Genomic DNA, 24,260 nt, shown 5'->3' with positions numbered 1-24,260 from the left:
TGTCTGTCTTATCTGCTATGAATGCTTGCTGTAGGCTCGGTGAGGTAACCGTTTAGCAAGCGTTCGCGTTCTCTATTTCGTGTTTGTGTTTCACTGGTTAGTCAGGGTAACACATTTATCACCGGGCGCCTAACGCGCGGTGATCGTGTTGTAAACGCGTTCGCTGTTGCGAATGAGTGCGGTGTTCGCGTTTAGCTAGCGTTTGTTATTTTCCTTGATGTTCTGATTGTTGTTGCTTGCTGTGCCTTTCTAGCTACTCTCGTGCTCTGTCCTGCTTGGTCTTGTGTCACTGTTGGCAATCCCCAGTCTGGCGATTGCGTTCCAACTTCGTTTCCGTTGTTATGTGTTCACCGTCGCTGAGTGGAGACTAGATTGGTGGACACACATACATTCTGTCTCTGTGCTCTTTCTCTACACTTGTGCTCTGTCTATTCGGTTTTGTATCACTTTTGGCAATCGCCACTCTTGCGATTGCGTTCCCACTTCGGTTCTGTTGTTGAGGGTTCACCGTCGCTGGGTGGCGACTAGATTGGTGGACATACATACATTCTGTCTTTGTGTTCTCTCTCTTTAAGGGCTATCTTGCCCTGCATTGCTTCAACTCGTACAATTCACATCTGGCATCTGTGGCCGTGCAGAGGTTGTGCTCGTCTGCACTCCAGAGCTCCATCTGGGAATCTCCCTCTACAGGTGCATAGCACCATAGCTGGGTTCTCTCAAATTACACGCTTGTGGAGGATTTCCGCAGTGTCAGTGCGCGTCCTGTGCGCTGACCATGGAAATAATTCCCCAATCATTACAGGTGAGATACCATCTCATCAAATGTTTTTAAAAGAGTTCTGTATGGTTAACACAATGTTAACAATGTTAACTTGAGAGATATATTGATAGCTCGCGACCATTGATTGATTTGTAAGATCTTGATAATTCTTTTTCCCAAGATTTAATAAACCAATAAGAGTGTATAGGAACATTATTAATGATGTGGTATATTGAAGCCATTCCCTTGAATGATTTAAATTGTGGGAGAAACAGATTGATAATTTCTTTATGAACCTCACCTCTTAGAAAAAGATTCGATAGAACAAGATTATCTATATTGGAGTAATTTGAATACTCAGAGTCTGATAGCTTATTTCTGCTTTTAGAGTCTCAAAAGGCAATACCCCGTCTGAATTAAAAAGTTGGTGAATATTTAGGTTAGTTTTGAAAGGTAAAAAATACTTAGAAAATTCTCTTCAACTAAATAATCTCCATTTGTTAAGTAAACTATATCTCTTAAAGAGACTCTGAAGCCAAATTAAAATCTCGTTTTTACCTTCCTTTTATGTTAAGAAGTATCAGTAGACCAAAAACGATGCATTCCCACGGCAGAACGAGGGGTTTAGACCCCAAAAATCCTCCTGGCAAATTTCAGCCAGTGCTTCCTTGCTGAGGCAGAGCTTAGCGCTGCAGCTCTGCCTCTAATGAAGTAAATCTGCGCCGATCGCTGCCTCTGCCCGCCCCTCTCAGTCTTTCTTCACAGAGAGGGGCGGGGAGAGGCAGATTGACTTCAGTGAGGCAGAGCTACAGGGCTAAGCTCTGCCTCACTGGGCAGCAAAATCCATGACCAAGAAAGTCATAGATGTTTTCATGGAGGTCATAAAACCTCAGAAATTAACACATCTTCCTTGTTTTTTAACTGAACTATAAAGAGCTATTAACCATGAGTTAAAATAGATAAGGAGAAATATTTCATGATATGAATTTTGTGAATCAACTTTAACCTCCCTGGCGGTAAGCCCGAGCTGAACTCGGGCTATACCGCGCAGGAGGATTTCTCAGGCCCTGCTGGGCCGATTTGCACACTTTTTTTTTTGCAACACGCAGCTAGCACTTTGCTAGCTGCATGTGCACCCTGATCCCCGCTGCTCCGTGCTGATTAGCCGCCGCCACTCACCGCGCCGGGCCCCCCCCCAGACCCCGTGCGCTGCCTGGCCAATCAGTGCCAGGCAGTGCTGAGGGGTAGGTCGGGACTCCCAATGACGTCACGACATCGATGACGTCGGTGACATCATGCCGCCCGTTGCCATGGCGACGGGGGAAGCCCTCCAGGAAATCCCGTTCTTTGAACAGGATTTCCTGATCGGAGATTGCCAGAGGAAGAGGGCGGGGGGATGCCGCTGCACAGCGGCTATCATGTAGCGAGCCCTGGGCTCGCTACATGATTTTTTTTAAAAAAGTGTTTAATAAGGTGCACAAATTCTGTTATTTGTGCACCTTATTAAACTACAATTGAAATGAGAAGAATATGGAGGCTGCCATATGTATTTCATTTTAAAGGGAACCAGAGACAAAGCACCCTCATGTATTTTACCATATATATCAGTGGGAACATTAGAGAAAACACCTACCCTGCTCACTGTTTCATTATTTACTGTTCAGATTGCTTCTTATCAGCCCAGATAAAATGCCCGACCGAGCATTCAGTCTGGCTTTGTTCAGGAATCTTTATAGCTGAGCCTGTCTTCTGTGCTGTCTTTTCAAGCCCAATCCTGCCCCCTTGTGGCTCTGCTCAGGAATCATTATTGCTGAGTCATTATAGCAAAGCCAGACTGAATGCTCAGTCGGGGATTTTATCTGGACTGAAAGAAGCAATCTGAACAGTAAATAATGAAACAGAGAGCAGGGTATGTGTTTTTTCTAGGAAGCGGGAAAAAAGGGCGCAGGCAGCTAGTGGACAAAAAGGGCACCGCCATTCACTCTCATAATAAATAACGTTTAATGGGCGCTGAGCAGGAAAAAAGGGCGCCGGACATAAATAACGTTTACAAACGGCGCCCGGAGATTTTTAATGATTTATAAGTGTGCTTGTGGTGATTTATGTTTATAAAATGCACCCGTGCCGAATAACGTTTATAAAAATACTAAACATATTTATCTAATTTAACTAATTAAAACATTATTTAAAGTTTTATCCCTTACTGTTTGTAAAACATTATTATTCACAAAATAAAGCGATCAGTACGTAACGTAAATTGCAATATATTTTTTGCAGCCACAATTAGTAAAACTTTATTATCCACATAATAAAGGGGGTCTTAGGTTTAGGCACCACCAGGGGGGGTCTTAGGTTTAGGCACCACCAGGGGGGTCTTAGGTTTAGGCACCACCAGGGGGGTCTTAGGTTTAGGCACCACCAGGGGGGGTCTTAGGTTTAGGCACCACCAGGGGGTCTAGGGGTTAGGGATAGGTACAGGGAGGGTTCTGTGTAAGAGTAGGCTTAGGTATAGTTTTAGTAAAATTTTAGTAATACTTACTAATGTTTTACAACACTTATTACGAACGTAGTTATATTTATATCATCGTTATAAAGAATATTTTCAGATTTTATTATAAGAACAAACCATAAATGAAGGTTAGTCACAATAATATACAATTATAACAATTAAACATATATTATCGTTTTTTTAATAAACGTAATTATAAGTTTAACTTTTGAAACAGGGAAGGTTAACGTTTTCACAATTGCCGATTTCATAAACATTATTTAATGATTTATAATTTTGTAAAACATTATTTGTAAACGAAATATAGCACACTATTTTTATAAACGCTATTAATGATTAATACACCCCGCGCCCTTTTTGTCCGGGCGCCCTTTTTGTACGTACGCTTTTCTCTAATGTTCCCACTGATATATATGGTAAAATACATGAGGATGCTTTGTCTCTGGTTCACTTTAAACAATACCAGTTGCCCGGGAGCCCTGCTGACCTATTTGGCTGCAGTAGTGTTTGAATCACACCAGCAACAAGCATGCAGCTAATCTTGTCAGATTTGACAATAATATCAGAAACAGCTGATCTTCTGCATGCTTGTTTGGGATCTATGGCTAAAAGAATTAGAGGCAAAGGATCAGCAGAATTGCCATGCAACTGGCATTGCTTAAAAGGAAATAAATATGCCAACCTCGATATACCTCCCACTTCAGTTGTCTTTTAATCTAGCACCAAGAAACCTCTGGGCTGCTCTCCCATTGTAGGCCAGATGTCTGAAGGTCTAATAGATAGCGCCGCCCTGCTGGACAGCCGAGACATTTCTATCTCCCTCCAGCACCCAGCGACTCATTAGCAACAGTGTAAATATTGTTTCTGATGTGACTCTATAGGCTGCCTGCCCCCATCCTTCACTCCCTCTCTGATGAGGTAGACTCCTTATGTTCCCACCCTACCCTTGCCAAATGTACCTAGCAGGCAAGGAGCAGGTGGGCCGGTTGTAATGCTGTTTTTTGTTTTTCTAGTTAGATATATGTTCTGTTATGAAGTTTTATTTTGACACCTAGAACCCTTTTTTGCGGTATTGATGGTTGATGTCAACTTGATCTATTTCATTCGGATCAGCCTATTAGGCCACATTCACACCTAAAAAAGAAAATGCAAACGCAAGCGTTTTGCGTTTTTGTGTGCTGTTTTTTCCCCTCCCGGCGTTCCACTGCTCGCTGCGTTTTTGTAAAAAGTGCTTTTCTAAGCGTTTTTTTTTTTAGAACGGTTTTGTAATTTGCTCCCTGACGCAAGTCAGGAAGTGAACTCTTTGACCCGGAAAAAAAAAATACAATGTATTTATTCTTAAAAACGCGAACGCAATTGCTGCACAAAGCGATTTTATGAGCGTTTTTCCTATACCTTCCATTAGAGCAAAAACACCTCAAAAATGGTACAAGCACCGCTTTGCTGAGTGGATTGGAAACGAACCGCTCAGCTGTGAACTCTCTCATAGGGAATTATTGCACAAGCGTTTTGAAGCGATTTTAAAAATCGCCTGTGCTTTAAAAAAGGCGGAAAATGCCCCTAGTATGAATTGGCCCTTACTGTTCAAGCTTTGCTTTATTTTCTGTTTTTGTGCTTTTTGTTCTGTACCTACAACTCTGCAACTTATAAAAGCTGGTTATTTATATGCATGATGCTTTAAAAGTCAATAAAAATTATTGAGGTAAATAATATGCCAAAATCCATCACCTCCAGGGCTTACAAGTACATGCAATCATTTCCATATGAAGCCCCAGGAAACCAGATAGTCCCTAGATCAATATGAATAGCTTAAACCTGACTATCCCAACTTGGAACTTCATCTTCTCCTTTTCTACATGCCACACCCCAATCACAGTGTATAAACTGGGCCTCAGTGAGAAGCAAACTGATAACACGAGGTGATCAGACAACAGCAAAGTCCTGTACTGACCACCACACCAATTAATGGTTCGATATTACATAGAAGGGTTCTGATGGTGCATTTGAGTCTCATTATTGGAAAGCCTGTAACAGTAAATGGTTCACTGGTCACATATAGTATATCGAAGACTCATCAAGAGAGAAATCCAATACTCTATAATAACGCTAATCGACCAGGTAGTCCATGGTCCTCTGCATCAGCAGTCTACAGCCATGCTTCATATTTACGTATTGTACAATAGCAGAGTCCTTTTAAAGAACAAGTGACGCCCACGCTAACCTAGGAATAAAAAAACACACATATATATATACAGGATCTTCTCAAAAAATTAGCATATTGTGATAAAGTTCATTATTTTCTGTAATGTACTGATAAACATTAGACTTTCATATATTTTAGATTCATTAAACACAACTGAAGTATTTCAATCCTTTTATTGTTTTTCTTATTGATGATTTTGGCATACAGCTCATGAAAAGCCTAATTTCCTATCTCAAAAAATTAGCATATTTCATCCGACCAATAAAAGAAAAGTGTTTTTAAAACAAAAAAAGTAAACCGTCAAATAATTATGTTCAGTTATGCACTCAATACTTGGTCGGGAATCCTTTTGCAGAAATTACTCCTTAAGTGCGGCGTGGCATGGCGGCAATCAGCCTGTGGCACTGCTCAGGTGTTATGGAGGCCCAGGATGCTTCGATAGCGGCGTAAGCTCATCCAGAGTGTTGGGTCTTGCGTCTCTCAACTTTCTCTTCACAATATCCCACAGATTCTCTAAAATAATGAACTTTATCACAATATGCTAATTTTTTGAGAAGATCCTGTATATATATATATATATATATATATATATATATATCATAATTTTTAAAAAACACATATATAAGTAGATAAATACTAGCTCTACTTACATAACAGATGTATTGCACTGTCCACGTTATGAGTCATGTAAATTGTATAAAGGAAAAGCAGAGAATCCTATTCTAGACAGTTTCCATCTTGGTTATGTTTGATTGAAGCTAATCCTGACATCAGTTCCTCCCTCACTATTTTTTCTTCTCTTGCTAATTGTGTATTCGTTACCCGCCCTCTTCCCAGAGACTTCAGGCACTCCTACTGAGGTCTAAACTAGGAAGTGCACTGTCTTATGTCGTTAGAAGGAGGGGGAATAAAAGGAAGAGGATGAGTATATTATAGATATAGACCTCCCAGCATGCAACTGTTTGGCAATGGCAATTAAAGGGCCAGTGCTCCTAAGGTATGTGATAAATCCAAACCATAACAGCAGAAAAAGTTTTTAGTTTTGAATGTAGGGTTAGCATCTTTATTACTTAATACACTCAGACTAGTTGCTGTTAAAACTTGATTTTTTATGGTGACAGTGCCGCTTTAAGGCTCTACACTGAATAATGAGCAGCAGGTATAGTGGTATGAGCAGACAGAGGACTGTGAGACAGAAGTATAGCTGGACCACCCGGCAAAGCAGATTATTATAGTAAAAGGATTATGGGAAGTGCAGGGAGTGTTACATTTTATAAATAAATTGGGAGGTCATTGAAAGTAAAGAATAAAAGGAAAGTGAATGGAAGGGGCAGGGAGGAAAAGGTGCTGATACTGACGTGGTAATTAAAATGAAACGTTACTTGCTCCAAATTCTATCCTACATTTAAAGAGAATCTGAGGTGTAAATAAGTTTTAAAAGCAAATTCTAAGCTAAGGACCTCTGAAGGCTTCCCACACGGTCAAGCCTCCCCTCTCTCTCCCAGTGCCCTTGTCTAATCCATGGACAAAGAGCTCTTACTTACCTCTAGGGCTGTGGAGTCGGAGTCGAGGAGTTGGAGCAATTTTGGGTACCTGGAGTCGGAGGCGGTGATTTCACTAAATTACAGAGTCGGAGTCGGATGATTTTTGAACCAAATCTGTAGCCTTTGCAAAAATTAGACTAAGGAGTCGAGGAGTCTGAGCAATTTTGGGTACGTGGAGTCGGAGTTGGTGGTTTCATATAATGAGGAGTCAGATGATTTTTGTACCGACTCCACAGCCCTGCCTCTGGTGCCCAGGAGGAAGAGGTATCCACCGACGCCTGGGAAAGGGGTCATGGTGGCATCCGGGGGTCTCTGTAACCAGCAAACCCCTTGATGCCTGCTCTGTCCCCAGGTAAAATGGTGATGGGGTACTGACGTACCTCTTTACCATTTTCACAAAGAGTTAAAAAAATAAAATAAAGACGCAACCACGAAAAAGTGTTTTTTATTGTTCTAAATTACCCAGAAATATTTTCCTTTGGATAATCCCACGCCAGTATCCTCAGAAGTGATCCCATGCCAGTATCCTCTGAGGAGGTCCCGTGCACCTGCCATTTCTAATGAACTCCCAATGCTGAATGGCCTTAGACAGCTTCTGCAATATGTATTGCATTGGCTAGAAACATGAAATTTGCTTCTGAAACAAGAATTTTCAGCACACAGTGATGCAAACAAAATGGCCGCTGGGTAATACCAAGTCCCCAGAGACCACGCTAGAATTATAGAGTTAGGGGTTTCTCACATGGATCGGCAACAAGGTAATGCTAAAGCAATGAAATCCTATGGGGAATTTCATACCTGCTGCGTTGCAATGCTCCAGAAGTATCGGATTTCACATGGTGACAACAGTTCGTTATCGGCGAATACCCGTGGCGACGTGTGGTAACCGGGAGTCATATAAGTCAATGGCACCACAGGTATTTTCAACTGTTTTGTGTTCGCGTTGCGCATGCGTTGAGGTGTATTTTGGCAAAACACTTCCGTGCAATTCGTATTTCCACTACAGGAAGTAAGCGTTAGAACGCGTCACTTACAGATTGACTTGCAGCCAGAAGTGAGATTACCCCGCATTGCCGCAGTAATCTCTTAAAGCGGTATCGCCACCATAAAAATCAAATTTCAACAGCAACTGGTCTGAGTGTATTAAGTGATAAAGATGCTAATCCTGCATTCAAAGCTTTCAAAACTTTTTCTGCTGTTATGATTTGGAGTTATCACATACTTAAGGAGCACTGGCCCTTTAGTAGTCGTGCCAAAGAATTGCATGCTGGGGGTTCTTTTTATCTATAATCTATTCCTCCTCTTTCCTTTATTTCCCTGCCAGTTGCTTATCTGAAACCTAATCCCCTACTCACTTGTGTTTACAAGCAAGGCTGAGGCGACTCAGTGATTGGAGACAAGAAAAAAAGTAAAGGGCAGAAATGACATCACGAGTTAGTCTTAACTGTGGGCAAAAGACATGGCCCCCAGCAGGAACAGAATTCTCGTCATTTACTATATAACATTCACTGAAATCAAAACGTGGACAGTATAATACATGTGGTATGTAAGTAGATCAAGTGTTTATCTACTTAAATATGTGTTTTTTTCCCTGGCATAGTGTGGCTGATCCTACTGCTTTAAGGCTATTTTTAACGCTGTGGTGTGATGCAATCATCCGATCGCACCCCACCTATAACACCTGTTGCTAGTGTGGACCCGGCCTAAATCAATAATGATAATCATAACAGCAAGTCCAGCAAGACCAGGTCAGATACTCAGCTCAGCATGACCAGATCAACACCAGCTCAACAAGACCAACCTAGACAGTCAGTCGAGTCAGGCAGAAAGCTAGTCTAGCAAGTAGAACCAGACAGCCAATTCAGCATAAAGTCTATCACTTTTTTTTTTTTTTAATATTGCTTTAATAGGGTTTTTTACCTTTCTTTTTCTCCCAAGGTCTTTCCCTTTCAGTGTCATAACCTAACATGGCTGGGAACCATCAATCTGAAGTACAAGAAAGGTCCTTGTAGAGTGTAGACCTTTTGTGGTACCTGCCTTGAAGCTGTGTCATTTTCCAGATGCTAAGAACCCAGATAAGACTCCCTTTAAAAAGTTAGTCTGTGTTCTTTATGCCACTGGGTACTGATGAAGTTCCTCATTATTGTATTATATTGGTTCATCTCTCATTTTAAGTAGTACGTTGCATTCATGGCGTCTTAAAGTATGCATGACCTGAACAGGAATCAACTTTTATGTCTGCATTTTAATTAGTCATCTGTGAGATAAAACATTAAAACACTCTCAGGAGGGAAAAAATCATTGAAATTATACAATGCCAATTAGCAGCCGAGGTACTCGCTTACCTAGCTAAAAAGTCTTAATTGGAATTGTCTGAGCACCAAGAGTAACTCAGAAGGTTCCCGCTCTCCAATTTAGCAAGTTCAGATGTATACAATCATGAAATATTAATGAACTGTTGTAGTCAATTAAGTCTAAAAGTAATTACAACAAAAAAGAATAGTAGGAACGTGGCACGTGCTAGTTTTGTTGAAAGGTCAGGGTTTTTTTGTACGGTAATTCAGGAGTTCCTCACTTGCCTGAAGGCCTCATAGATGTTAGGGTGGTCTGACAGAAAAGTGCCTTGGGTCACGTTGTGTCATCAGATGGGCAGATTAATATGGATGTTCAGCATGGCTTTGAGTTCAGCTAATGTCTGGTGAGGTGACGGGGGATGGGATGAGAGTCAAGGCTTTTGGTGGCTGACAGTAATGATTCAACGTGAATTTTTAAGCAAGACTGAAGATCATTTTAGTGATGAGCAAAAATTCCAAGATAATTTTTGTGAAAATAGTGTAAAATTTGACTTTTGAGTGAAAATGTAATCAAAATTCATTTTTTAATAAGTTTGTGATTTTTTTTCGCATTTTTTCACGAATGTTCACATCAAAAGAAACCATTTCCACACTATTTGCGAAATTTTTAGGGTAGAAGTAGCTGATTTTTTTGTGATTTTCGTGATTTCTTGCATTGGAATGAAATATGTGTTTCCTTTGACCATACTGCAAAAATACAATGTATTGTCACAAATATTTTCTCCATATAGAAAATAGCATTTTTGATGTGAAAATGAGAGCTAATATTGTGCTTGAGGGAGGGCCCCTCGGGGCCACTCTGACCCAAGGGCCCCAATGCGGTCGCTACCTCTGCAAACCCTATTGCTATGGCACTGGGCGTACCTACTAATGACTGGGCCACATAGCAATTTTTTCTCTTGTCCCATCCCCCTTACACACACACACACACACTCTCTGTCCCCACCAGCCGCTCAACAGCCCATGCCAATTCTCCCCCTCCCCAACAAGCGATGTGCTGCCCCCCTCACACACACATACATACATGCTGTCCCCACCAGCCACTCAACAGCCCGGAGCCCAAACCCCCACTCCATACACATACACGTGCTCTCCCCACCAGCCCCTCAACAACCCATACCAGTACCATGATGCTCCGGAGCCAACACTTTGGCCCACACACACTCTTTCCCCCCGCTGTTCTTCCCCTGTAGTCCCAGGAGCCACCAAGTGTCACTGTTGCCACGGCAACAGAACATGGAAGCTGGCCGTTGCATGTAGAGCAGTGGCTCGGCTTCCGCGTTCTGTTTCTGTGGCAACAGTGACACTCAGCGCTCTCAGAACTACAGGGATTGAACGGCGGGGGGGGACGGAAAGTGTGTATGTGGGCCAAAGTGCGGGCTCCGGCGCATCGCAGAGAACTGGTATGGGCTGTTGAGAGGCTGGTGGGGAGAGCACGTTATGTGTATGGATGGGGGTTCAGGCCCGGGCTGTTGAGCGGCCAATGGGGACAGAATGTATGTGTGTGGGGGGGATGGGGAGGTCAGGGCTCGGGTGCATGGTTAGTTGGGGAGGCCAGTCTGTGAATAAAGAGAAATGCTGCCAGAATGGCCCCCTATCTCTCCTTGGCTCTGGGCCTCATAGCAGACACTCTGGCTGCTATAGTTATCCCTACGCCAGTGGCGCTAGCCATATGTGCTTGTGCAGTAGAGCGGACCCGATTGGGCTTGGCTATTTACACTGGAGCCTGAACGTAAGCTGAAAGGCGTGTCACTAGCTTGTTATGGTTCTTGACAGTTTGTGGAGTGCCAGCTCAGGATTGAGGATGCTTAGGGTCCAGAGGCTTCCCCCTCCCGAGGTAAGTACCCCCTAGGGGCACTTTTTATATTACAGGTTTACTTAAAAAACAAAAACAAAAGTTTTTTCCTATTGTAATCTTAAAATCGATTTTCTCAAAAAAAAACTACATCCAAGGTCTTTGTGAAAGATGTTTCCATTGTTTCTACTATTCTCTTTTGGTGATTCTAGCATATATGGGAGCTTTGCTATTAACCGCTAAAGTCAGCGAACAAGTTCATCCATCACTATCACAGAGCAGAGGTATACACACAACACAACGCTGCAAAGGAGAGAGGACAGCCCAGCACTGGAGTAGGTATAAGGAGGTACTCTGCAAACTGTGGGGAGTACCTCCTCCCCCCATGACTTCAGTATGTCCTTGGATCCATTCATTGTCAATACACCACAACACTGATACTGCTCTGGATATTTTGGCAAAAGCCAATTTTTCGATATTGTACCAGCACCTGCCAACTCTAGTCAAAGTTGGTTCAGGGTTTTCCAGACTGCCTAATAGTAGTTTCTTCCAGGAGCTAAGGATTCTGTTCTCTCCATGCCCATCTCCAGCTTCTTCTTGGAGAGTTGCTTCAGAAAATTCTAATGGCTGGGCTTAAGAGAAACTTCGGAAACGTCAAACCAGAATGCGGAATTCAGTCAAAATCGGAATCGGAATGAATTGACCAATCAGGAGATGCGGAATGAGTTGACCAATCATGACAACAAGCTCATGGACGCGAAATTCCGCCTGGGCGCCACACCCCAAACAGTGCGCAAATAAAAAAACAGCATTTCCGTAAAAAAGGCTGAAATTTACGAAAGTACACTTTTCAATCACGTTTCCGTAATATACAACAACTTTAGTGACAAAAGACAACATAGACACAATCATTCGAAAATTATGGAAGTCCGGATAAAAATTACGGAAAATACATGCGGAATACCGTGGAATACCGCGGAATACCACGGAATACCGCCGGAGTGTGCCGGTATGCGGATTTTCCGTATGACGGTATGCGGAATTGTCCCGGAAACGGAAATGGGTTCTTCCGACCATGCCTGAAAATGAAGCTCTTTTTTATTACATTATTTTCACTGGAGCTCCTCTTGAAGGATTACTACTATTCAATTCATATATAGAAGTGTTCATTACCAGTATTGCACCACTGCAAAGCTAGAAATATGGATGCTGGAGGACCCAGAGTCAGCCCTTCTGGCCCAAGGGCCAGGGCGCGATCGCAAGCTTTGCATCCCCAATTATTATGCTTATGATATTTTGGTGCAATATTTGACACTGACAAAGCAGAATTATTGAGAAGTGTTCTGCAATGTCTTTTGCAGCTGAGGCAGCAAAGTATTTATACGTGTTGTGTGATCTCACCCTGATTGCAGATCTAACGTGCTGCCGTAGCCGTCATTATTTTTGGTAGGTGAAGAGCGTGGAAGAGTCTGATTTCCTCTAAAAACACATGCAGCGGGAATATAAGCAGTGTGATAAACACAGAGGTTGCAACTCCAACATCAAAATAGCAGAAAATGCCAAAACATTAAACATGTCAAGCTTCTAGGAATTTTTATTAATCATATTTCGCTAGCTTTTTTATTTTTAATTTTTTACTGCTTATTCTTCTTTTTTATTAATGTTTAAACTCCTTGAATGTGGATATCAAGTAAATATACTTTAAAGCAAACTTTAAGTGAAAATAACCTCCCAGTACGAGATCATTAATTGTATGTGTAGTAGCAATGGTAAATAATTGTATGTGTAGTAGCAATGGTAAATAATTGTATGTGTAGTAGCAATGGTAAATAAAATGTTAGCTACATGCACATGAGTTTCATATAGAAATGAGTCTCTTGTATTTGTTTTCGATTTAATGGCTTAATTTTAAAGATTGCTGTTTGAAGTCCATACTCTGCCTTTTTTAGCTAAAAAAGAATAATAAATAATGAACCTTTGACATTTTCTCCATTAAAACCTTATCAGAATCCAAAATAGTCTTTTGGCTTCTATTTACTTTTCGGGAAAGCAGACTATATTAGACAAGCTGTTCCACAAGCTCCTTTGCATAGATACCAATTAATTTTTTTAACTCTTGTTGTACTGGAAAACAGGGAAAGGGACTTGAGACATATTCTTAGTATTGCTTCTGTATTTGCTAGGGTTACTGGTTTTAGGGTTAGAGTAGTGTAGGAGTGTTAGCGTTGGAATACAGGGGGAGGTTAGATTTAACACTTAAGGTCATGAGGTTAGGGTTAGGCATTACATTGGGGTGTAGTTAAAGTTTAGGCATTAGAAAGGATTTTACACTAGTGGTTAGGGTTATGCCCCGCCCACAGGGAACATCATAGAGGAGGCGCACATGCTTTCCTCCTGCAATCCCCTTTCCTTCATAAGGCAAACAGATATATGAGATTAACAACAACAACAAAAAACCTCCAAATGTATTTTTGTGCACCAAACTTAAAATTCAGGGGCATAACTAGAAATCAGTGACCTTTTCCATCTGCAGATGTGTCTGGGGTAATCAATATGCCACTTTCAAAACTGCATGATTTCAGCAGAGTTTAGAAAATCTCTAAAGCTTTGTGGCCCATATGCAATTCTTTTTTTCTCCTGAGTTTTCTCCTAGAGGATATTTTAAAACCTTGTCAGTGCATTGATTTTTAAACCACGAGCAACCAAGAAAATACTTAAAATAATCTTGATAATACTTTTTCACCTACTTTTTGGTACTTTTTTAATTGCAGAGTGCTTAATATTTCATCTTCTGTTTAAAATAACTTTTATCTCCTGGGTGAAAACTCAGGAGAAAAACTGAACTGCATATGGCCCTGTTTAGGAGTGTATTCTCTACGTTTGGCCCTCTCAGACGATTCTTGCTTTTTTTTTTCCTGTGCTCTGTCCAGACTTGAATCCAATAGAAATGCTGTGGCAGGCTCAAATAAGCTGTTCAGCTATGAAAACCTTCCAGTGCATCTGAATAAAGTTCTGCAAAATATCTCAGCAGCGATGTCAAATTATAGGAAGCATTTGGTTTAAACTACTGAAGCAAAAGTTTGGGCAACCATGTTAATCATCATGATTTTCCTGTATAAATTGATGGTTGTTACAATATAAAATGTCACTTAAATTTATCATATAGGAGACACACAGTGATATTTGAGAAGTGAAATGAAGTTTATTGGATTTACAGAAAGAAATGAAATCAATATTTAGTAGATCCTCCTTTTGCAGAAATTACAGCCTCTAAATGCTTCCTGTAGGTTCCAATGAGAGTCTGGATTCTGTTTGAAGGTATTTTGGACCATTCCTCTTTACAAAACCTCTCTAATTCATTCAGGTTTGATGGCTTCCGAGCATGGACAGCTCTCTTTAATTCACACCACAGATTTTCAGTTATATTCAGGTCTGGGGACTGAGATGGCTATTCCAGAATGTGGTACTTGTTCCTCTGCATGAATGCCTTAGTGGATTTTGAGCAGTGTTTAGGGTCATTGTCTTGTTGAAAGATCCAGCCCCGGCACAGCTTCAGCTTTGTCACTGATTCATGGACATTAGTCTCCAAAATCTGCTCATATTGAGTGGAATCCATGCGTCCCTCAACTTTGACAAGATTCCCAGTCCCGGGACTGGCCACACAGCCCCACAGCATGATGGAACCACCACCGTAGTTTACTGTAGCATGTGTTTTTCCTGGAATGCTGTGTTGTTTTTCCTCCATGCTTAACGCAGCTTGTTATGCCCAAATAACTCAATTTTAGTTTCATCAGTCCACAGCACCTTATTCCAAAATGAAGCTGGCTTGTCCAAATGTGCTTTAGCATACCTCAAGCGGCTCTGTTTGTGTTGTGGGTGGAGAAAAGGCTTCCTCTGCATCACTCTCGCATATAGCATTTCCTTGTGTGAAGTGTGCTGAATAGTTGAACAATGCACAGTGACTCCATCTGCAGCAAGATGATGTTGTAGGTCTTTGGTGCTGGTCTGTGGGATGACTCTGACTGTTCTCACCATTCATCACTTCTGTCTATCCGAGATTTTTCTTGGTCTGCCTTAACTTGAACTGAGCCTGTGGTCTTCCATTTCCTCAATAATATGTTCCTAACTGTGGAAACAGACAGATGAAATCTCTGAAACAGCTTTCTGTATCCTTCCCCTAAACCATGGTGGTGAACAATCTTTGTCTTCAGGTCATTTGAGAGTTGTTTTGAGACCCCCATGTTGCTACTCTTCAGAGAAAATTTAAAGAGAAGGGAAACTTACAATTTACCCCCTTAAATACTCTCTTTCATACTTGGATTCACCTGTGTATGTAGGTCTGCGGTCACTGAGCTTACCAACCCAATTTTAGTTCCAATAATTAGCTCTAACGGTTTTGGAATCAATCAAATGACAAGTGCCCAAATTTATGCACTTGCCTAATTTTATTTAAACAATTATTGCGCACTTTCTGTAAATCCAATAAACTTAATTTCACTTCTCAAATATCACTGTGTGTGTCTCCTATGTGATATATTTAACTGACATTTTTTATTGTAACAACCAACGATTTATACAGGAAAATCATGACGATTAACAAGGTTGCCCAAAGTTTCGCATCCCACTGTAAATCTGGTGCGACCAATAATAAAGTTAAATGGGGGAAATATTTTTTTGTACACAAGTGGCTGTTGAGTAACTTCTTTTACTTTTACTCTTTTCTTGTTGACTAACTGGTGTTCTTAAATAGAAGAACTAGTAATTAATAACCAATGCATTTTCTTATGTTCTTTTTCTTTAGTTTGAAGATCAGAAATGATTAAGTGTGAATAATATTCAATCCTAGAAGAAATCAGGAATGGGGCAAATACTTTTTCACAACACTGCCGCACTAACATTATGTTTCCACTTTTCTTAGGCGCTACTTTAGTCATAAACATTTCCTATGTAAGTGGACATTTCCTTTTGCAGAGGTGTTTTATCATGTGATAAACCCGCAGCGGAACAGCTTGGAGGTAATGAGCAGGTACATAACCAGCCCTGATGGCTAGATGAGAAAGCTTTTATAGTTTATAAAAGAAAAGTAATTTTAGTTTTATGGTAGAAGAAAGAAGGACCAATTCTCAGAGCAACTTTTAAATCCAAGACGCTGCAGCAAGCCAGCTGAGCACAGCTTCATCTGGAGATAGTGATGTCCAGGTGGGAGATATTGTGTTCCAAAAGATCTTACCACTATCTTTGGATCTGGACAGTGCTGAAAAGGCTTGATGAAAAGTATCATGAATAAACAGATGTTCGTAAAAACTTCATACATATGCCTAAAAATGTCCCTGACTGTATGTCTGGAGAGGAGCCTAAAGGGTACTTGAGATGAGTAAAAAAAAAGTCTTATTCATAACTGGGGCTCAGGGCTGGTTTTCTGGCTAGGCCACATAGGCCATGGCCTAGGGCGGTAGATTTATTATCCTAGTAAGGGGCAGCTTATGTACCTAGTCTCTTAGTGGCCGCCCTTTATTTTCTGGTCCACCCGTTTTCCCTTACAGGCTTGCAGTGGCCACGAGCTGCTATGGACTTCCTTGCTCGCATCCAGAGCTATCGCTGAAGTTTCCACTTCTGCCTTACGCTCTGTCTTCATCAGCCACTGCAGTGTTTCTGTCATCTCCAGCCGACATCTCTTACACGTCTCTTACATGTGACTTGCCAGCACGTTACAAGCGAGGCACATGTGAGAGTCACTGGCTGGAGAGGACAGATGCACAACAGTGGCTGATGGAGGCAGAGTGGAAGGGGAAGCTTCGGCAGCTGGATGCAAGCAGGGAGGTGAGTGACAGGCAGCTGCAGTGGACAGGGAGGGGGGAGAAAGGCATCTGGCTATCTACATAGAGGGAGGGGGAGAAGCATCTGGCTACCTACAGGGAGGGAGGAGAGAGGAGCTTTTGGTTATCTACACAGGGAGGCAGGGGAGAAAGGCCCAAGGCTATCTACAGGGAGTGTGGGGGGGGGGAGGAGTGTTTGGTTACCTACAGGTAGGGAGGGGGGAGAATAATATGGCTTCCTACAGGGAGGGAGGGGGAGAAGCATCTGGATACCTACAGAAAGGCAGGGGGGGAAATCATCTGACTGCCTACAGGGAGGGGGGGGGGAGCATTTGGCTACCTACAGAGAGGGAGGTGGGAGAAGCATTTTGCTACTACCTATAGGGAGGGATGGGGCGAAGCATTTTGGTTTCTACAGGGGGGAGGAGGGAAAAGCACTCTGCTATCTAAAGGAAGGGAGGAAGGGAGAAGCATCTGACTAGTTACAGGGATGGATGGGGAGAAGCACCTGGCTATCTACAGGGAGGGAGGAGGAGAAGCATCTGGCTACCTATAGGGAGGGAGGGGGGCAAAGCATCTGACTAGCTACAGAGAGGGAGGAGGAAAATAATTTTACAATCTACAAGGAGGGATGGGGAGAAGCACCTGGCTATGGGGGGTAGGCATCTGGATAGTTATGGTTAAGGGATGGGGGGGGAGGGAAGCATCTGGCTAGCTATGGGGGAGGGAGGGGGAAAAGCTTGGAAGGGGATTCCACATAATAAATAGCCTAGGCTAAGCCTCAGTGTGTAGGTGGGGCTACATGCCAATATACAGCAATATATAGCTATATGAAGTGTTTCTGATGCTGAAAGCAGGATATTTAATGTAAAAATGTCCTTACAGTTTCTCTTTATAGCAAACCTGAAGCAAAATAAAAACGTATGATATAGTGGATTGTATCTGTAGCACTGATAATGAATTGAACATTAGTAGCAATGAAGAGTCTCATATTTTTATTTTTAGTTATATAGCTTTTTTTTATAACATTGCATCATCACAATTGCAGTTTTAAACCATACTCTGAATTTTAAGCTATAAAACAAGGCAGAGCTAATGACCCTTTGAACTTTCTTGCAGTAAAACCTCATCTCATGCTGTCTCTTAGGGCCTGAGCCCACTTACGCAGTTGTGTCCGCTTTTCAGTTACACACCAATGTTTCAGATGCTGAAAAGCGGACACAACTGCGTTAGTGGGCTCAGGCCCCTGTTTCTTTGCTGTTTAAGAGCTTCAGAAAACAGGATTGTTATGAGACTTTTTTTCTTTGCTACTAATGTTCTATTTCTTAGCTGTACCACCCATACAATTGATTATCTTGTAAGTTTATTTTCGCATCAGTTTTGCTTTACGTAAAACAACATATTGTAAAACTATAGATAAGTGTAATGTGGAAGCTTGCTATGCAGTCCTTTTTTTCTAGCTTCATTTGGATCCTCTGCACAATCACTTTTTGTCAACTGAAAATGAGCACATTTTCTAAATCGCTTTTGGTACAAACTTTGATTTGAATAAAATCAGAAATGGTTCAGTGAAGAGCTTTGTTTCAGGTTGCGATATGACTGTTCCTATTAATTCACAGGCGGATTTCGCCACTGGTCCTTTGAAATAATGGAAACTTCAAATTATGTTTAATACCCAACTCGGGTAAACACGGCCCTGGGTTGGCCTGCTGAATACAGAATATCTTTATACAATACTGTCTCAGCACAAGCATAATTTAAAGTGGAATGAAACCCAGCATTCCTTCTTTGCTCTAAAAGATTATTTACAGCATATAATATTCTGAAGGGGCCCATACACCTAACGATTTTCCCGCCGATATAAAGCAGATTCAATTACTGTGATCAAATCTGCTGTGAAATCGGCGCGCAAACGCTGACAGAACGATCGATTTCCGTCCGAAATTAATCGTTCTCGTTGATTCCCGTTGATCCGTCCGTGTGAAAGATTTTGCTCGATCGCCGGCGGGTTGGGAGTGCGTTGATAGCGGCGTTTGAATGCCCGGCGACCGACGGTAGCGGCAATACATTACCTGCTCCAGCCGGCGCGACTCCCCCGGTCTCCGCTGTCTTCTTCTCCGCGCTGGTCTCCGGGTCCGGCTGGCTGCTTCACTGAACTTCCTGTCCCAGCAGGAAGTTTAAACAGTAGAGTGCCCTCTACTGTTTACACTTCCCCCGGCAGGAAGTTCAGTGAAGCAGCCAGCCGGTCCCGGAGACCAGTGAAAGGGGGGGGGGGGGGGGGCGGTTTCAGCGGCAGCAGCTTCACAGATTGTGATCTGTTTCATGCTGAAATCGATTCACAATCTGTTTGCAGTAAAGGCAGCCATACGATCCCTCTCTGATCAGATTCGATCAGAAGGGGATCTATCTGTTGGTCAATCTGATGGCAAATTGACCAGTGTATGGCTACCTTAACACATTTTTTTTTTTTAAAGTAAAACAACATTCAAAGGGTTAAATCACAGGACTGACTTTTTCTCCCGCAGGGGCAGCCGCATCAGAACTGGTGATAACCTTATCTTGTGTTTACATTCTTCACAATTAAGTAAACATTCTCTGACTGTGCAGAAACTTCTGCTAATGAGTCCTGAACTGAAACACTGCTCAGAAATCATTGCTGGGTGCATTTACAATAGAAATACAACAGTTGTGAATAAAATACACCAGCAGCTTTCAGAGAAAATGAAACTGGGAACTTATAATTTCTAAATGAATTATAATACGTGTGCACAAAAGCAAATATGATAATTGTGTGGGTTATAAAAATTAGGAAAACACATTTTTATTGAATATTTTGTCAGAGTTTAAAACCGCTTTAAAGAGACTCCGTAAGAAAAATGTCATCCTGTTTTTTATCATCCTACAAGTTCCAAAAGCTATTCTAATGTGTTCTGGCTTACTGCAGCAAGTTCTACTATCACAGTCTCTGTAATAAATCAATGTATCTTTCCCCTGTCAGACTTGTCGGCCTGTGTCTGGAAGGCTGCCAAGTTCTTCAGTGTTGTGGTTCTGATATGAACTCCCCCTTCCAGGTCCCTCTATGCACACTGTCTGTGTATTGTTTAGATTAGGGCAGCTTCTCTCTTCTCTCTTATCTTTTACAAGCTGGATAAATCGTCCTCTGAGCTGGCTGGGCTTTCACATACTGAGGAATTATAGACAAGGGCAAAGCTGTTTGCAGGAACAAACGAGCAGCCTAAAACTTCAGTGCATGAGATTCTGCAGGGGGAAAGAAACACACAAATGATCTCTTGAGATTAAAAAGGAAGGCTGTATACAGCCTGATTGTGTATGGATGTATTTTCTATGTGTGGACATACTGTACATCAACCTACTTCCTGTTTTGGTGGCCATTTTGTTTGTTTATAAACAAACTTTTTAAAACTGTTTTTAACCACTTTTCATGTGTCGAGGAGCGGCGAAATTGTGACAGAGGGTAATAGGAGATGTCCCCTAACACACTGGTATGTTTACTTTTGTGCGATTTTAACAATACAAATTCTCTTTAAGATACAGCCGTTGCCCCCAACTCTGACTGGTGAGCATATTAATATGTGAGGAAAATAATAATTATTAAATACATTTGTTCATCCTTTAACCTGCGCTGTTATTGGCACACTAATGCCACGGGCCAGTCACTTATTACAATTCTTGTCAGCTTCCCGGAGGAGCGTCTCTGTGGCAAGACGCGGCCGGAAGAAATACATATGTATCAATATTCAGCAGAGCATGAAAGAGGAGAGCAGCGAGTATGATGCAAGCGCTCCGTGCGCAATACGCACATTCATCTCAGCCAGGGAAATGCAGAGTTCTTGCTATAACACGCTTTATTCCCAGAATGTTACACGTTTATGATTCAAACCTCAAATAATGCCACTTCTTTATGAGACCGAGCGGCATCAGCGCATCCTTATTATGCCTGTAGAGTCAGGGGTTTTCAGGCCATCGCAGAGAATGGAGATTATACACTCTGGAGCATAAAATATGGGCCAAGCAGGAAACAAAATGCAAGAAATAGCAGGACTTCTCCTTAAAGCGGACCTGAACTCAGAGCTTCCTCTCTACTCTAAAAAATAAACAACAGCATAATAACCTTTAACTGCTTAATGATGTGGCAGCAGCCCCAGGACTGCCTAACGCCTATTGGCGTCAAGTCCTGGGGCGGGGTTTTGCAGGAGATTGTGCGCGCCGATGCTAGCGCATCTCTGCTTGAGTGACGGAGCTCCGCTCCTTCATCAGTCTACCAGTGGCGATCGCCGCTAGGTGACTGTTCGCCATCTATTCACACTGTACAGCGCTGCGATCTAAGGCAGCGTTGTACTTGGGACAGAAGTGTGACACGGCTGTCCCCTCTAGATGGAAATAAAAATAAAAAAATTATAAATAAATAAATAAACATTCTGGGAGCGATCACAGCCCACCAACAGAGAGCTCTGTTGGTGGGCATTAAAGCTGCAGTGGCCTTAATTGTAAAAAATAGCCTGGTCACTAGGGGGGTGTAAGCCTACGGTCCTTAAGAGGTTAAAGGAAAAAAAAACTTTCTTTCTTACAGCTTACAGAACTCCTGCAATAAATCTGCAGTGTGTCTACTTCTTACTTTCATCAAAGCAGCCATAAGGTTAACATCCTGTGTTTACACATTTGTTCTGTCTGCTGAGGACTTCAGAATTCCTGTGCTGACACAGCTGAGAGATTAAATTACACTTGCGATTACTCGAAGATGAGGGGTGATTAGACAGGCTTTTCTCTCTAAAAACACACAGGGTGCATTCCTCTCTGTTTTTCTTTTATCCCGTGCAAGAGTTCAAGTCCACTTTAAAGGGGCACTCTGGCCAAAAACTGTAAAATGAAAAATGCATATTTACACATATTTGTAAGATGTACAGTACATTTGTGTCAGAGAAAATGCACTATAAATGTTTTACTTCATATTATACTTGTCACTTATGGTAGATATTATAACCTAGAATCTCTTACCGACAGGTTTTGGATCAGACCATCTACTCATGCAGGATTCTGAACATTCTTTTAAATTGTTTTAAAAGTACTCCCTTCAAAGGACTTATAGAAAGATGCCAGCCAGCCTGCCCACTCACATGCTACCATTCTGGCATCTGGACTGGACCATTGTCATTCAAGGAGAGCTTTTGAAATAAAATGACTGTGGGATATCTTAAAAAAAAGTATTTTTTTAGGAGTAGAAGGATAGATACAATTACTTTTCTCATCAGTTTATTTTAAATTAAGGTTCACTTTAAATGAAAGCCACACCCACCAGCTGTTTACTTCTTCATGTGGCCTATAAATGCTGTTTTGTAGGTAGATTATTTTTCAGCCAAATTGTTGCCCGGGTATGTATTTGACTGGTGTTGGCTCTGCCCACTTTTTCTAACCCTAACACACAATTACTCAATGACCTAGTTTGTGAGCTTTGCAGTCTTTGGCATCAATAATTTGCATTGAAATGAAACAAAACAGATTGGCTGTGGCCCCACCCCCTTTTCTGAATTTGAACCCCAGTCGCCCAATAACCAACTGTACCAGGCTTGAGGCTTGTGCCATTAACAGTGCAAGAATGGCAGCAATTAAATATTCCCCTTGAAAATCAATAAGTGAATTTTGATTGTCTTTCGTAGGCTCCACCCACTTTTCTGAATATTAATCCTAGTCACTCAGTGACCAACTGTGCAAAGTTTGATAACCCTACCATTAACAATGAGAAATGGCTGCTGTTTACATTTTTCCAGGAAAATTGTATTTTTTTATTTGTCTCCGCCCACTTTTTGGTTATGGGGATAAAAAGTGTCCTAAATGTTATTTCTATGTGTGTGCCAATTTCATTGAAATCCGTTCAGCCATTGTTGCATGATTGAGTAACAAACATCGAAACTTTTGCACTTATAATATTCGTGAGATTATGCAATATGTCCTTATACATGAATGCTCAGATAATAAATAAGTATTATCTTGTATCTTTGCAGGCCTGAAGTCTTTAGGAATGACAATCGCACAATGTTATGAAGAAGTGGGCCTTCTGCTCCTCTTTCTGTCGGTGGGCATCTCCATCTTCTCAGCCCTGGAATACGCCGTTGAGTACAATGTTCCCGATACAACCTTCACAAGCGTTCCAAGTGCCTGGTGGTGGGCGACGACCTCCATGACCACTGTAGGTTACGGTGATATCAGACCAGACACCACCTTTGGTAAAATTGTTGCCTTCCTGTGCATCTTGTCCGGGATCTTAGTCTTAGCCTTGCCAATTGCCATTATCAATGACCGTTTTGCCGCTTGTTACTTTACGCTGAAGATGAAGGAGGCCGCGCTGAGGCAGAGGGAGGCTCTGAAGAAACTCATGAAAAATATCAGTACAGAGTCGGACATAAATGTGAACCTTCGAGACATCTATGCCAAAAGTGTCATGGAGATGTTACGGCTCAAAACCAGGGAGCGGGCCAGCACACGAAGCAGCGGAGGGGATGATTTTTGGTAGTTTATGGACCGGGGTCGTAACAAGAGGGGAGCAGCACCTGCAATCCCAGGGCTGTGAGGCCCGAACTACAAACCTTCCATTCCTCCGATACAGGGGACTATACTTCAGATCAGGTGTTTTTGTGGCTACACTTTTACAGGTTGTAGATGGAGCATCGCACCGCAAAGCAACGGCCAGGTGGAAAACCAGCCTCAATATTCCTGACCCTCTGAACTTATTTTGGCCTTTTAACCTCTTGAGGACTGCAGTGTTAAACCCCCCCCCCCCCCCCTAAAGACCAGGCTGTTTTTCCTGAAATTGGCCACTGCAGCTTTAAGGCCAAGCTGCAAGGCCACACAACACAGCACAAAAGTGATTCCTGTTGGTAGGGTCTGATCCCCCCCCCCCCCCCCACAGTGTTTTGTTTTTTTACCAAATATTTACATTTGAAGCCTATGACAGCCGATTGCAGTGATTGCCTGGCTGTGGGAGTTAGAAAAAATGTATAAATAAATGAGTAAATTTAATAGAAAAAAAAGGAAATAAATATTTGGCAAAAAAAAATAAACATACATCTGGGGGCGATCAGACAAAAAGAAAAGGGGGGAATCACTTGTGTGCTGAGCTGTGCGGCCCTGCAGCGAGGCCCATTTAGTGAAAAACCTGGACTTTAGGGGGATTTAACACTGCGGTCCTCAAGTGGTTAATACTATGCCAGCCCTTTACTGCAGCGGCTTTCAGTTGCTGATTGTTTGTGGTCCTTTCTGTCCA

At 42.0% G+C, this 24,260-nt stretch overlaps 1 protein-coding gene across 1 annotated transcript in view; it reads left to right on the top strand.

The window, feature by feature from the left end:
• The window catches only part of KCNV1 (potassium voltage-gated channel modifier subfamily V member 1), a 40,880-nt gene extending 17,130 nt beyond the window's left edge, over positions 1-23,750 (top strand). The window contains exon 2 of the mRNA XM_068234926.1: positions 23,002-23,750. Within this exon, the coding sequence (XP_068091027.1) occupies positions 23,002-23,510 (509 nt within the window). The 3' untranslated portion in view covers positions 23,511-23,750. The remainder of the gene's footprint in view (positions 1-23,001) is intronic.
• The last annotated feature ends 510 nt before the right edge of the window (positions 23,751-24,260 follow it).

This window comes from Hyperolius riggenbachi, chromosome 5 (assembly GCF_040937935.1).
Source record: "Hyperolius riggenbachi isolate aHypRig1 chromosome 5, aHypRig1.pri, whole genome shotgun sequence".
Taxonomy (NCBI): Eukaryota; Metazoa; Chordata; class Amphibia; order Anura; family Hyperoliidae; genus Hyperolius; species Hyperolius riggenbachi.
Note: the sequence above shows the minus strand (reverse complement) of the source record. Positions and strands in the feature narration are given on the sequence as shown.